Raw genomic sequence first — 14,284 nt, forward strand, 5'->3', positions numbered from 1 at the left:
TCTCCTGCAGTCATATACCTTAAGTCATTCCATGTCTCCCACCCTTCCAGTAGCTAATTATATTTAAGAATCATCTTTGTAAAAAGCAGATTAGCATAACTGCTGTGAGCTTAGTATAAAAAGTCACATTTGTTTCCATGCTTCTTTTTATTAATGCTTAACTAAAGCCTTACTCTGAAAACAATGTCCTGAGTGAAAACTTTTCAGCAGCGAATGTTCTGTGTGAATTGAAGTGTGAAGTATGAGAAGTTTTCAGACAAGAGCTGGAAGAGAAGCTGGGAGAGTTTGCTTGCTACTTAAGTTAATATCTTCAGCTGGAACTTGCACCCTGAGTCTAACCAAGTACACAAGTGGTGCTTACTGATCTCTCCTTTTCACTCAGGCAGATTCCTCCTAAAATAAAAGTCTAAGTATTTTCTTAGTTGATCTCTAGTATCACAGTGAAATTGGCTGACACAGCTTGTGTTCAGCTCAAAAGAAAAGGGAATGGAAAGCCACTCCCTGGTCCAAAGGCCTCTGATATATAATTACTGCACAATAGGGTCTTCATGAACCCATTCAGTGCTGCTACTTTAGAGATAGCTACAATCATAGGTCACCTCTATGTTTGACAAAAAGATATAAGTAGTGTTTCGTTGTACTGGGCATCGGTGTTCTGTGTCTCGCATGCAGTGATACTCCTTTTTGGCTAATAATTTAAGTAGTCTTTCTCTGTCTCTTGTTTTCACAAATGTGCTAGGATAAGCCACGGCCTGTCAGTAATGCTCCGGATGATCCATTGCGCTCTTGCATGGAGAAGATACAGAGGACATTAAATGGTAACAAGCTGTCAGATAACTCAAAGGGTATTTTTTTAATATTCTATGGAAACTACCCATCCTTCTCTACTGGTGATGTTCTGCACAAAGAGGTCAAATGTACAAACACAGAGGTGGATATAACACAAGAGACTTGTGACTCATCTTTGGGCTAAGCCTTCAGGCTATAGCTATTCTCAAAGTCTGAGAATGAGCTCTACCCAGCACAGCACTTGTTAATCATAGGGTAATAGTTGTCATTAATAACAAGAAGTCATGCAAGAGATACTATTTTCTCATTACCTAAATCATACGCTTTAAAGCAGGATAATACTAGTTCTACTTCTTGATTGTTGCAGCCTGATTAAATAACATTTCTGGTTTTTTGCAGCTAAATCTTTGTTTTCTGTGATGAACAGATTGGAATCTTTATCCAAACAAAAAGGGTAAGTTTGTTTACGAATAAATGCAAATGAGCAAGCATGGCCCCAAGTCCACTGAGGAATACCATCTGGATGGCTTGTCAACAATACTTTTTTTTAGCTCTGTGTTCTAATGGAGTGTGTTACTTGGAACAGGCGTAACTGCCTATTTTGATTAGCCCTTTGTGCAGGAGGTTGTTGGGTGAAGAGAGGGCATGCATGCCTAGGTCCCAAAGCTACAGACTGAGGTAAATAGTTTTCAGCAAAACAACATAGTAATGCAAAGAGCAGAGCACAAATGTATTGCCTGGTTGGATAGTTTTCAGAAGCCGAGCCAAGGAAGAGTTATTTTTGAAGCATCCCTGGTGTCTCTTCCCACGACCAAGTAAACTATACTCATTTCCTTTCTTCATGTGACAGAAATTTTAGATATACAAGTGTGGTTTGTTTGTTTGTTATTTTCTTTTTCTCTTTCCCTCTCCTCAGGCTTAATGCTCATGTTAGCCCCAGTGGGACTGTCTGCTATATAACGTCGAACATGTTTTATGTAGAAGTTCAGCTGGAGAAGGATGGAAAGGTGGTGGACGTAAAGTTGGCTCACCTCGGAGAAGCTCCTGTGGTAAAGTTAATTTTCTTTGTCTCTCACCTCCCTGTAGTCTCCCACCTGGCCTCCAGCTGCCATGTCAGAAAGCCTTTGGCTTCCTCTTGGTCTTGTCACACCTGCCAGCCTGTGCATGACACTAGCTACCTCTTTAGGCATCTGTCTCACCTAAACTTACAACCCTGTTACAGATATTAAGCACTGTAGTGCTAAATGTTAAGGTAAAACTCGGCTGACATGCCCACCTTCCAAGAATTTTATAGTACCTTGCATAAATATTTGTGTTGTCATACTTCGAAGTTATCAATATACAGTAAATAACAGGCTCTTAAGATATTTTCCTGACAAGGTGTAGTGCAATATATATTCCCAAAGGATGTCTTGGAACTGTTACCAGAGATTCTGTTCCTCCTTCTGCCTTCTTTAGGAGTGTGTGTATTCCAACTAAAGGGGATGTTTTTCTTGCAAAATTTCTCATTAAAAGATTGGCAAAATATCACTCTGCAGTTCACATACCATGTTCTGCAGTTGTTCAGTGTTACAGACAATCCTTCAGATCAAAGATGTAACAGCAAGCTGTGCGGGGTGTGGGGGGGAAGCATAAACTCTGATTTTTATCAGTAAGTATCCAAATCATTACAATAATTTGGAGTTAATTTAGTCCCTTTTTTTCAGCTCCAGTCAGCCCAGGAATTTCAAGTTTTTCTGTTTAACCAGCACAGGGCTGTTGATCACAGCACAGTGAGTGCTGGACAATATTATTAGGATGAAAATGCATATCCAGAGAATTTTAGCACAGTAACTGCCAATAAAAGAAAAATTGGCAAAGTGCTTTTTTTTTTTTTTTCCTGGAAAGAATTTATCAACAAACTATTTCTGTTAATTTTATCCTCTTCCACAGAGACTTTGTTCTTCTAATTATTATATTAATATCATGTATTAACTATTGTAATGTTAGTCTAGTTTTTGTTGGTTGGTGGGGTTTTTTTGTTTTTTTTTGTTTTTTTTTTTTAAGCTAACCATTCAGCTAATCAAAAGTCATGGGAAACAATCTTATCATTACCAATGACATGCTTTTAAGAGATGTTTCACAAAGTATGGTAAGAAACATGAAACTCCTCTCTCTTATTCCTGTAGGTTTGTGATGACTTGGTGCAGCATCTAAGGTAAAGAATCATGTGCAGAGTCTCTTGTTGAATGGAAAGGAATTCCTGAGTCTTGTGTTTCTCTGAGTGTTGTGGAGAAGTCAAGGCTAGGATGGTTTCAGTGTAAGAACTGAAGAAAAAAAAAAAAGAAAAAAAGAAAAAAGCAAGAATCAGGAAACAATAATATGAATCCAGAAAACAACAGAAGAACTGACACCTTTGGGGATTTTATTTTATGTGGGACGTTGGTTCCAGTGCTCCATATTGAAGGTTGGTGGTTGTTGTAACTGCTGTTACCCACTTCCAATTTGTAAATTCAAGGCTAAAACTGAAACAAATATAAATATGAAAAGATACTCCAGGCATCACTTATTTCTCAAGTCATTCCACTGAAAACAGCTAAATTGCATCTGCTTCAATGGAGTGAGGCTCTAGCTGCCAGTTGAACACAGCCTTTGAATACTGGCATTTGTGTTGATTGCAAGAATTGTAGACCTGCTTGGACGTGTGATTCTGGAAATGGACTGATGATGACAATTCAGCACTGGCAGATTTACAGATCCAAACCAGATATTACTTTTCCCCTTCTCTTTCCATAAAATACTAAATAGTCTTCGTATTGCCCTTATGCAAATGTCTTAACTACATGTCCTTCAGGCTTCTGTCACAGCAATGAAAGTAAGGTGATATCACCTGGCCTGTTTTTCTTTGCAAATGCATAGAAGGAGATGTTACTTTAATTTTCTCATGTAGCAGTAGGGCACTATATATATATTTTTTTATTTTTAATTTTTTTTGTTACCACACTTTGTTCTGTATGAATAGTTGCTGTTCCAGGTCAGGCCACTACCTTAAAAGTCCATTTAGAAGTTCTCCAGCCAATATGATCAAGGTTCCAGGTTTTACTAATAATGAGTATATTTAAGAAATTGGATTCTTACTTAAATAACTTGGCAGAACAGTTGAGAGGGAAAGTAAAGAGAAAAAGAATAATCATTGACCTTGCATATTTCATCTCTCTTCTATGTGGACTTGAATGCACCATCAGTTTTTCCAGCCCTTTCTTTCCTCAGAAATGAAGTTATATTATCTTTATGGGTGTAAACAGCTGTGTCTTGCATTTTCCTAGGGTTTTGACTCCCAGTGACGTTAGCTGCCAGCAGTTTGGCTCTGAGCAATGGCATATAGTTACCATTGGCACTGTTGATACTACTTGTCTGCCCTCCTGTTTTTGTTAGGATTTGGCACGAAGTGCAAGTATCACTTCTACACCTCTTGGTGTAGTATTTTATTTGGTTGTAAGGCTGTTGTATGTGTAATGTTTCCTGTGAGTCTCAAAGTAACAAAAATCATGATGAACCAGCCAGCTAATGCAGAGGCTGGTGCTGTGTCTGTGCCTGTACCTGCATGCCTGCTTCCCGCCATTTTCCCTGCTTTACTGCTAGTCCAGTTGGAAAGAGCCATGGAAGAGCTGAGCGACTTGTTTAGGTTTCTGTTTGTAAAGTATTTATCCCAATGTTAAAGTCCAGGCAGGCTTATTTGGTCTCTCTGCTGATCCACATTGCAGCCACATCTGCACGGAAGGGGAAGGTGTGTTTTCTTGAGTACTCTTGTGTTTTCTCTGTGTGACTGCAGCACTAGAGAGTTTAGTAAGGCTTGTAAAATCCACTTAAGCAGGTGAGTAAATACCTGGTGTGTTAGTCCGAGCAGAGCTCCAGGCTATCACAGCTAGTCAGAATCTGCAGGAATTTGGGGTTTTGAGCAGTCTGAACCATTCCTTCACAAACTTATGCAAGTCACTTGTCCCCTGTTCTTTTTTTGGTTGATGTATCTATCAATTGTATTTAAGATCTGTTTCTCTCACAGGGTGCTGTGAAGTGCAATATTAATATAATCCCTGATATTTTGATGAAAAGAACAATGTACAAGTGCATTGTATTAGGGAAGTGTTACTAGTGACTAGCTTTATTGGAACATTAGGAAAAGTGCTTTGCAGCTGATGAGCTGTCAAATTTGTGTATTGTGCACATCTATTGCTTTCAGTAGTGTGTATTTAACCAGTGTCAGCTATAATTACATTGCTTTTTGCAACAGAGCCAAGGACTCACATTTCCTGCTATCTTCTTTAAAAGCAGTACTGCTACTTGCCAGATCTGATAAGGAGGGGGCCTATGTCGCTCTGAAATGGTGCTTTTTCTAGCAAGTTAGATATAAAAGACTTATTATCCATCTCATTTAGTAGCGTGATAGCAATTGTTTCTTTTTGGTAGGATGAAGAACTATGATGCCTTTGGAAAGATTCTAGAAGACCTGTCAAATCTGTATCAAATTCCAGGAAACAGGTTGCAACTTATTTTTACTTGAAAAACTTAAAATTCATAGCCTAGCTTTTGTTTACTTACAAAAATAATAATTTGTCTTCTCTTTCTCCTAGCGAAATGAAAGCTAAGGGATACTTTGCTTTGCAGGCCCTTGAAAAAGATCTTTATTCAATGTCTCTTCTAGACAGGTAACTTGAAGGCTACCTCTTCCTCCCTTTCCCTCCACTCCCACCCCTTCATTTCACTAAAAAACAAGTTAACTGATCTAATTATAGAGCAGGATGTGGAAGGCTAATGAGTTTTCTCCCACTGGAAAGCTTGAAGCCTTTCTGCAGTTTGCCAACCCCAGGCACGTCAAACAAGACGATCTACTGAACTCCTGTGCTTTATCTAAGAGACTTGCTGGGAAACTGGTTGGTTGCAGAGCTTGGGTGTGTGCGCGTGTGACCACCCACTAGGAGCAAACAGTGCATCTGAAAGCCAGCAGTCATGTTTAAATCTCCCTGTGGCAGAAGTAAAATATACCTTTTGGGGGTCCTGCTGTTTGGGTAACTCACTTTGTGCTCAGGTTTTAGATCAGGAGTAGTGGATGCTAGCTTTCTTCCTATCCTTCCTTTTCTGATTTCTCCCTTCAAAGAGTAGGGTTACAGACAGATGGGAAATGGATTTTCCTAAACCCTCTGGTAGTTGTACAATGATTTTCATTCTTTTCAGAAAATCAGAGTTGAGGTCGGTGCTTTCCTTCTGGATTTTTGAAGCATCTTTTCTGATATCTTGCCCATTAAGTACTCTCAGCAAGCATGGCCTTCCGTAATGTGAAACACACTCTTGGCTTATTTTTCTACAGTGTTCCCTTATGAAGCATACTAACTGCATGAACAAATAAATATACTATATCCTTGCTGATCACTGACATCTCAGTAAATATTATTTATGAGTTAAATAGATTATTTGTCCCACCTATGATATAAGTTAATGCACTGCTGAGTTTTAATACACAGTTATGTGATTGTATGGCTGTATGTATTCAGCTGTATGATCACATCTGAGGTTAGAGATTGGTTGGTTGAGTTTATCCAGGTTACTTCCTCACTCCTTGCTCAACCTGCCACTCCAATATTCTTTGTCCCTCTTCATTGCTGGTAAATAGCACATCAAATTGCAACATGAAACAGCTCAGATACAGGGTTGAAACTGGAAGCCCAAGTCCTAGGAGTGATGCATGAGTGGAATGATGGTGTTTTGGAAGCTGCCGTAACAAATGGAGACACAATCTACTTCCAAGAAAACATTGTCTCCCTTTGATTAAGGGTGCAAATTATCCTTTACATTAGCCTAGCTAGCACTGCAACTCGGGAAACACTAATCAAGATGTGTTTTGAACTAGAACACAGGATGTAAACAGAGTTACTGAAGTACTTCACGGAAAAGTAGGACACCTGGTGCCAAGAACTGGAGGTGATTTTTTTTTTCTTTCTTTCCTTTTCTTTCTTCCTGGATTCAATGAATTGTAATTAAAAACCCTACTGAGTTGATCTTTGTTTACAGTAAAGTTCCTCTATTATAAATAAAACATGCTGTAGGGACTTACTCTGTATTCTCAGATAGTGTAGAGATACACAGAAGGAGAAAATACAAAGAGGCCAGGTTGTTTATCAGCTGCTGCAACATTGACTTTGCAGCAGCTGAAAAGCAAAGCCAGCAATATTCTGAGGCTATGTGGGAAACCACAGTTTGGGAGTAACCATGAGATGACAGCGGTAGTAGCTGAGATAATAGTCATGCTGCCTAAAAGGCAAATACAGTCAGTTGGAAAGGTTTTTTTGGTTCATCTATGCTGTCAGAAGTGTGCTTTAACCATTAACGTGTGATAGTTCATAGAAGTACCTCTAATACATGCTACCGCTATCCTATTGCACAGCTTGATGTGAGTGTCCCTTATGCAACTACCACAACTTTCCCTTCTATTTCAGACTAGTCACTGAAGGATAGCAGTTCAGCTAGTTTTTTTTAAGGCTGAACAACAGGTTATTGTGCAAGAGACAGAAACAATCTAGTCTTTTCAAAGATGTCTGATGACTTTATACACTGAGGGTTTAGCTGTTAAATGCTGACTAAGAAAATGCTGTGATTTGAACATATACTGTAATTAGAGATGTACTCTTATGAGGAAACCCCTTCTGCCCATCTACACTGCTCTTGGTTTTTTTTCCTCTTTGTGTACAGATGCCTAGCATATTTCCTCTATTGACATGTGTAGTAACCATTTTTTTTTTTAATTTCTCAGGAACTCCTATGAACATTGAATTTTACATTTCTCCCTATCAAGTTTTGGAAGCAGAACTAAATCCTGGTAAAGCTAGAAAAGTAGAAATAACTAATGTGATAACTTTTTCAGCACAACCTGTTTTGTTAAGCAAAGTTCATTAATGAAACTCAGAACTAAGATTTAAAATTCTAGTTTAGCAGAGTGATTTATGTGATGCACTTTAGCACAATTATAACATACATCAGGAAACTACTTTCCCGTATCTTGGCTTTTGACCCAAATTGAAGTGAGAGTGACATCAAACAAAATAACTGCCTAGCCAGCATGAAAATGACTGGTGGTTGCTTCATCTGTTTCATGGCATGTCCCAAAAGCAGCTATTGCTGCTATCACCATCAGGCAACTTTGGCGTTTTGGGTGTGGTCTATGCAGGCTTCTCCTTGCTGCCCAAGCCATTGTGGCTGTCAGTTGGACCTGACCTTTAAAAGACCTTACCATTGTGTGTTTTGTATGCATAGGATTAATTTACACTGACAGGAGGAAAATAATGCACTTCTCTTTCTCCCTCAGGTTCCCAGGTATGTGGAATAAAAACAGTTGTAACTATTGAAGGCACAGATATGCTCCACAAACTTCCTCTTTCTCCACTGCTTGTAGATTCTAAAGCTGGAGAGGACAGGTGAGGCTCTGGACACTTCTCCATACAGAAATGGACTTAGAAGTCATTGGCATTAACCTCAGCATAACTTACATTTAGCCTCTGCTAAAACAGGAAGCTCATTTTTACTGATGGCATTATGCTCCATACCAACACCCTCTATAACCTGTGGCTTTTACAGTTTTCCCAAACGGACTTCAAAGTTATTGTGTTCATATTTAACTGTGTCAATTGCATTGAACTATGGATTTATTCATAGATTTGAAGCCAGAAGGAGCCACTGGAACAATATTATTTAACTTCCTAGTATTCAACAAGCAACTCCTGCATGGTTTCAGAGTAAATAAAGCATATATTGAGTGATATTACACCTTAACTATACAAAATAGTTTGTCATCCCACCATGGATACTGACACCTTATCTCTCTCTACTTCACTGTTAGGCTGGAGGGAAAGTCCGAAGTAATTCTCTAAAATAAATCACTATAGAACAATTTATAGCAAACACCCTTATGTACTGTTCCTCAGTTTCTGGTGGCTCTCTTTTCCTTTCTGCCAGTCTTCTTCTTAACCTTGTTTTAAAATTTTAAAGGCTATAGTTGCGTTTATAAAGGAAAACTTTTCTCAAGACAAAGTATGGAATGTAGTAAACTACTAGGGATCTGACAGTGGCCTTGCACCAAAAGTCCTTGCTATGTCAATTCCTGTAACAAGCTTTCATTCTTTTTTTCCCCAGCAACCCTGCTTTTTTGCCACTGACTGATGAATTCAGCATGGATTTGCCAGCTTTTTTTGTGCTGAAGTTTCACCAGCCTATTCCTATGTCCTCATCCAGTATTGAAGAGATACAGAGGCTTACAGGCATGTTATAATTGTTTTTAAGACTAAGTACTTCTGTGACAATGCATGTCTTATTTGCTTTTTTTATTTCCCTGTGTTAATGTTGTAAGAGGAAAAACTCGTTTCTGGGGCAGAACCTGTTCTGTTCTATCAACCCAAGTGTAACATTTTAGCAACCAGTGCAAAACACAAAAGTTCTAAGAAAGACAGGACAATTACAGGCAAAGCTGTTAAACACTCTACCTCAAATTCCCATTAGTAAAAAAGGGAATAAGAAAGGAGATTGTTTTTGTCTTTTCAAAACATTGGTTTTGTTTTTAGTATTAGCTTTCATGTACAGTCATAACCTAAACGCTAATAAAAACAAATCACCTGGTTTCAGGAATTCAGATTACTGGCTTGAAACTAGCTCCTCTATATGAGCTGATTGTTCAGTCTACCCTTAAAGAAAAATGCAGTGAAGACTTGTCTACACAAAAATCCTGTTTCTTTGTGGTGAGTATAATGTGCATTTGACACACACTCTGCCCTTGTGCAAGATATATACCGAATTACATTTCCCCATAAGCAAGCAACACAGACTTCCCAGAATCCCAACAGTATTTAAATGGTCTTTAGGAAATAGTTCAAGTTATTTATGAAGCAATATTAGACCCTTTCAAGTAAGTGCGCTTCTCATCCTCATTAATGAAACACTCTGCATGGCTGCTGAAGTCATACTAATTTGTGTGTAACCCAAATATTTACTCTTCTAAAAATTGCTCAGAACTTTATCATTAATACCTTACAAAGAAGGAAACTTATTGGCTGGTGTGAGAAGCAAGTCCCAAGATGGTACTTACCTAGATTTTTGAAGGTCTTTATCATGCTGCATGTCACACTGCATATCACGCTGTTTTAACAAAAAAGTTTTGTTGATTAGGTAACACTAGGAATACTGATTCCTTTTAAAGGGACTGGCAGGAAGAAAAGTGTAAAGTGTTAAAACAGTGATGTCAATTACTATCTAGAGCCATGGTGGTTTAACTGTAGATGGCTTCCCTTTTAGTAACTGTTTTATTAACAATTTTTAATTTAGGCTACATTAGATGTAGAGGAGAAGTTTTAGAATAGAAAATGGTGGCTAAGATGCTTTCTGCCAGACATACTTACTTACATAAAGGGCAACTACAAGACAAACTTCAAAGATTTTTTTTTTTTTTTTGCTAGGAAACATTAATTTTGCAATTCATTCAAAACAAAAGAATAGGGCACTTCTTTCTCTTCTACTAGCAGTGTTAGCAACACCTATTACCTATATAGTTCTTGGAATTTGAGGTCGTGGTACAGAAGGTAGCAGTAAGTTTACACCATGTTAAAATACGGTTTAGCTAAGCTCTTCTCTGTAAAACCCATAAGATGGGATGAATTTTTCATTTCTATTAAATACATGTGAAAGGCACTGTAACTCTTCAGCAATTGCCTAAAATATTAGTACTTGCTGGGAGATTGTTTTGCTTCTGAGTTTAAAGATTTTATTTCTAGAAATAAATTACTAAATTGAATTCTAACCTTGAAAGGAATGTAGGGGAAACCTTTTGCTCCATGATCATACAAGGAAAAGCTCTTTTATTCTGCTCTTCAGCTTTTCTTAATGTAGACCCTGCTAATTAACTGCCCTACCCTGTTCTTAAGGTGACAGTTCCCATTTGGCATCCTGAAGTAGATAACACAATATTGCACTTCTAATTTTGTCATAGAATCACTGTCAACATGAACAGGTGGCAAATTTTTCTTACTGTCTCCTCTTTTCCTCCTCTTCAAATGAATCATTGGGAGATATTCTAGCCAAACATGCTCCTCCAAAGAAAGCAGTAGTGATGGGGGGAGGAACACCATATGACAACCTGAAGAGATTTCAGACAAAACTGCTATCCTATTTGTACAACCATCAAGCAGCAGTACTATGATATTCTTCTGAGAGAAGATCTTGGTTGTTAACATTTCTATAGCCTACGAGGCTCTGAAGAGTAGTTGGAAGAATTGGTGGCACTTGAACTCCTGACCACTTGGCTTGGGGTATATTTGCCTAATTTGGATGCATTTGGGAGGGAGAGTGGACCTTTTACCTTCCTCTAAGGATTATATTTCTACTGAAATGCAGACAGACATGACGGACATGCTAGAAGTCTGTCTTCCAAAATTATTTTTGCTGTCAGATTGTGCAGTTGCCTGATAACATCAAGCTTTACTTTCTTGTTTTCAGTGCTTGAAATATCACCATACTTGTTGTTCAGTCTCTTCCAGATTGCCCAAAGCACTGTTACTTCATAAACAAGGGCTCAGAAAAATCAGATTTAGCAGGAGCCTTCATCAGTAAAATCCCATTTAGTCATCCGAAGTGTGTGCCTGGTGTAATAGAGATTCTTCGACATCAAGTGGCATATAACAGCCTTATTAGCACCTGTGTCTCTGAGAAGCATATAAATGAAGGTAAATCATGTGGTTGAAAGTAACAGCAGAGTATTAGCGAGAAACTAGCTTCTAAGCAGGGTGTTAACAGATTTACTCCCTTGCCAAAATTGTCATTACTTGTGGGGTATTTTAAATGATAAAAAATCCTTAATTCCAGTATTACACTCTGAATATTTTTTAAAAAAATCTCCTAGGCCTGACACTTCTATAAGCATAAACTAAGTTGCCAAAGTAATGAATAATTAGATTCTACTGTATCAGTGTTCTTTAAATTCTGGTATGTGATTCAGCCAGAGTCCAGGTTCAATGGGTGGATATCACTAAATAGTAATTTTATTTCTAGATGATTCAGAACTGCTTTACTTTGAAGTGGTACCACACAAGAACACCAGCTTTTCTGTCTTTTTCCTTCATCCTGTGAAAGAGAATTTAGCCTGTGGTATGTGTGGAATAATTGATACTGTCCTCTTTACTGGGCTGACAAGGTACTTGGTTCTATCTATCTAGGCTCTTGCACTACACTTCTCGGTTACAAATACCTTCTAAGGGCTACACTCAATGGTGTGCAACCCATGAAAAACATGAAGTAGCACTTGTGTACAAACTGCTTACTAAGAAGTGTTCTGTATTCAGCATAAAACAAAGTGAATGCAAATACTCAAATCCTATTCTGTCTTGGCCTGCAGTTAATTAATAAATTGTAACTTCTACTATTTCTGATTTAAGCATATTAGGAAAAAGCAAGTCTTATGCAAGAGCATTGCTGCAAGCCCCTTCCCATTGACTTCAGTCTTACCTCTCTTGAAGCATCAAAATGAAAGAATGGTTTTCAATGTTTGTAAAAATGTTTATTTTGAAATACTTATATTCTGTTCTTTCTTAGTGCTAATTGATGTTATAACCTCCAGAGAAGTCCAATGTCGCCTTCATTTAAATCCTCAAGATCCAACTCTAAATTCTAGTGATGACTTTATAGCAAGAGCTGTGAAGCGGTAAGTAGTTTCATTTTATTTCCTAAGTTGGAATGAACCTCAGATGTCCATTTAATGGAAATATCATGTGCATTCATAATGCCATAAACTCAGCAACCAGAAAACTTCACTCTAGTCAAAAGTTATAATAGTGAGAATAAGTTACTTCAGTGTCTTAAGTACCTCCTTCAAAAATTTTAAGCATTAATAGGGATGGAAAGTGTTTCTTTCTAGTAGAAAGCATGTGGGGCAGGGAAACACTTTTGAATGAAGAGAGTTTCACCTTTTATAAAGATGCTTTTTTCCTTTGTAAATATGCTTTTCTGAAGACTCTAGCTGATGACAGTCTCATGACTGGTATAACTTAGAATAGCATGGAAAGGACTCTTTCCATATCTACCTAATACAAACCAGTGCTTCTTTTCAGAAAGTGAAGTGTTGTGGTGGGCTGACCCTGGCTGGAGGCCAGGTGCCCACCAAAGCTGTTCTATCACTCCCCCCTCCTCAGCTGGACAGGGGAGAGAAAAAATATAACAAAGGGCTCATGGGTCAAGATAAGGACAGGAGAGATCACTCACCAATTACTGTCACAGGCAAAACAGACTCAGCTTGGGGAAAATTAACTCAATTTATTACCAATCAACCAGAGTAGGGTAATGAGAAATAAAACCAAATCTCAAAACACCTTCCCTCCACCCCTCCCTTCTTCCCAGGCACAACTTCACTCCTGAATTCTCTACCTACCCCACCAGCGGTGCAGGGGGATGGGGAATACGGTCAGTTCATCACATGTTATTTCTGCTGCTTCATCCTCCTCAGGGGGAGGACTCATCACACTCTTCCCCTGCTCCAGCATGGGGTCCCTCCCATGGGAGACAGTCCTCCACAAACTTCTCCAATGTGGGTCCTTCCCATGGGCTGCAGTTCTTCATGAACTGCTCCAGTGTGGGTCCCTCCCATGGCGTGCGGTCCTTCAGGCACAGACTGCTCCAGTGTGGGTCTCCCACAGGGTCACAAGTCCTGCCAGAAAACCTGCTTCGTGGGCTCCTCTCTCCACAGATCCGCAGGTCCTGCCAGAAGCCTGCTCCAGCGCGGGCTTCCCACAGGGTCACAGCCTCCTTTGGGCACCCACCTGCTCCAGCGTGGGGTCCTCCACAGGCTGCAGGTGGATATCTGCTCCACCATGGACCTCCATGGACTGCAGGGGGACAGCCTGCCTCACCATGGTCTTCACCACGGGCTGCAGGGGAATCTCTGCTCCGGCGCCTGGAGCATCTCCTCCCTCTCCTTCTTCACTGACCTTGGTGTCTGCAGAGTTGTTTCTCTTACATGTTCTCACTCTCTCTCCGGCTGCCGTTTCTGTGTCCCAGCAACTTCTTTTTCCTTCTTAATTCTGTTATCTCAGTGGCGCTACCACTGTTGCCAACTGGCTTGGCCTTGGCTGGCCCGTCTTAGAGCCAGCTGGTGTTGGCTCTGTCAGACACAGGGGAAGCTTCCAGCAGCTTCTCACAGAAGCCACCCCTGTAACCTCCCCCTGCTACCAAAAACCTTGCCACACAAAGCCAATACAGGTGTATACGGCACATCTACAACACTGTCTCTGGCTTGTTTTCTGAAACAAATTCCGAGAGAGGCAAGTTGCTGTGATATATGAACGTATGCTAGAGAAAGGGCTGAGAGCACTAATTCATTAGGCATAAGCTAGTACACAACTATTATCTATTTGGTGACAGCAAGATCACTGCAGGCTGGATTTTGACCTGTTTAATTAGCCTGCCCTGTCTTAAGTCACAGGATACTATTCCC

The 14,284-nt window shown here is 39.4% G+C and overlaps 1 protein-coding gene and 1 long non-coding RNA gene across 2 annotated transcripts; both read left to right on the forward strand.

Moving 5' to 3' along the window:
• The first annotated feature begins 1,118 nt into the window (after positions 1 to 1,118).
• Positions 1,119 to 9,085, forward strand: LOC128153494 (mediator of RNA polymerase II transcription subunit 1-like). The gene is made up of 8 exons (XM_052813299.1): positions 1,119 to 1,838; positions 2,958 to 3,235; positions 5,236 to 5,307; positions 5,400 to 5,474; positions 6,674 to 6,744; positions 7,574 to 7,639; positions 8,126 to 8,234; positions 8,950 to 9,085. Exons 3-8 carry the CDS (start codon positions 5,237 to 5,239, stop codon positions 9,083 to 9,085), a joined length of 528 nt encoding a protein of 175 aa, XP_052669259.1. The 5' UTR covers positions 1,119 to 1,838; positions 2,958 to 3,235; position 5,236.
• A 353-nt stretch (positions 9,086 to 9,438) lies between these two features.
• LOC128145655 (uncharacterized) lies at positions 9,439 to 13,421 on the forward strand. Its single transcript, XR_008236536.1, has 4 exons — positions 9,439 to 9,548; positions 11,330 to 11,525; positions 11,851 to 11,946; positions 12,391 to 13,421. It is a non-coding gene; the product is annotated as an uncharacterized LOC128145655 (long non-coding RNA).
• The last annotated feature ends 863 nt before the right edge of the window (positions 13,422 to 14,284 follow it).

The sequence above is a fragment of the Harpia harpyja genome, chromosome 1, assembly GCF_026419915.1.
Source record: "Harpia harpyja isolate bHarHar1 chromosome 1, bHarHar1 primary haplotype, whole genome shotgun sequence".
NCBI lineage: Eukaryota > Metazoa > Chordata > Aves > Accipitriformes > Accipitridae > Harpia > Harpia harpyja.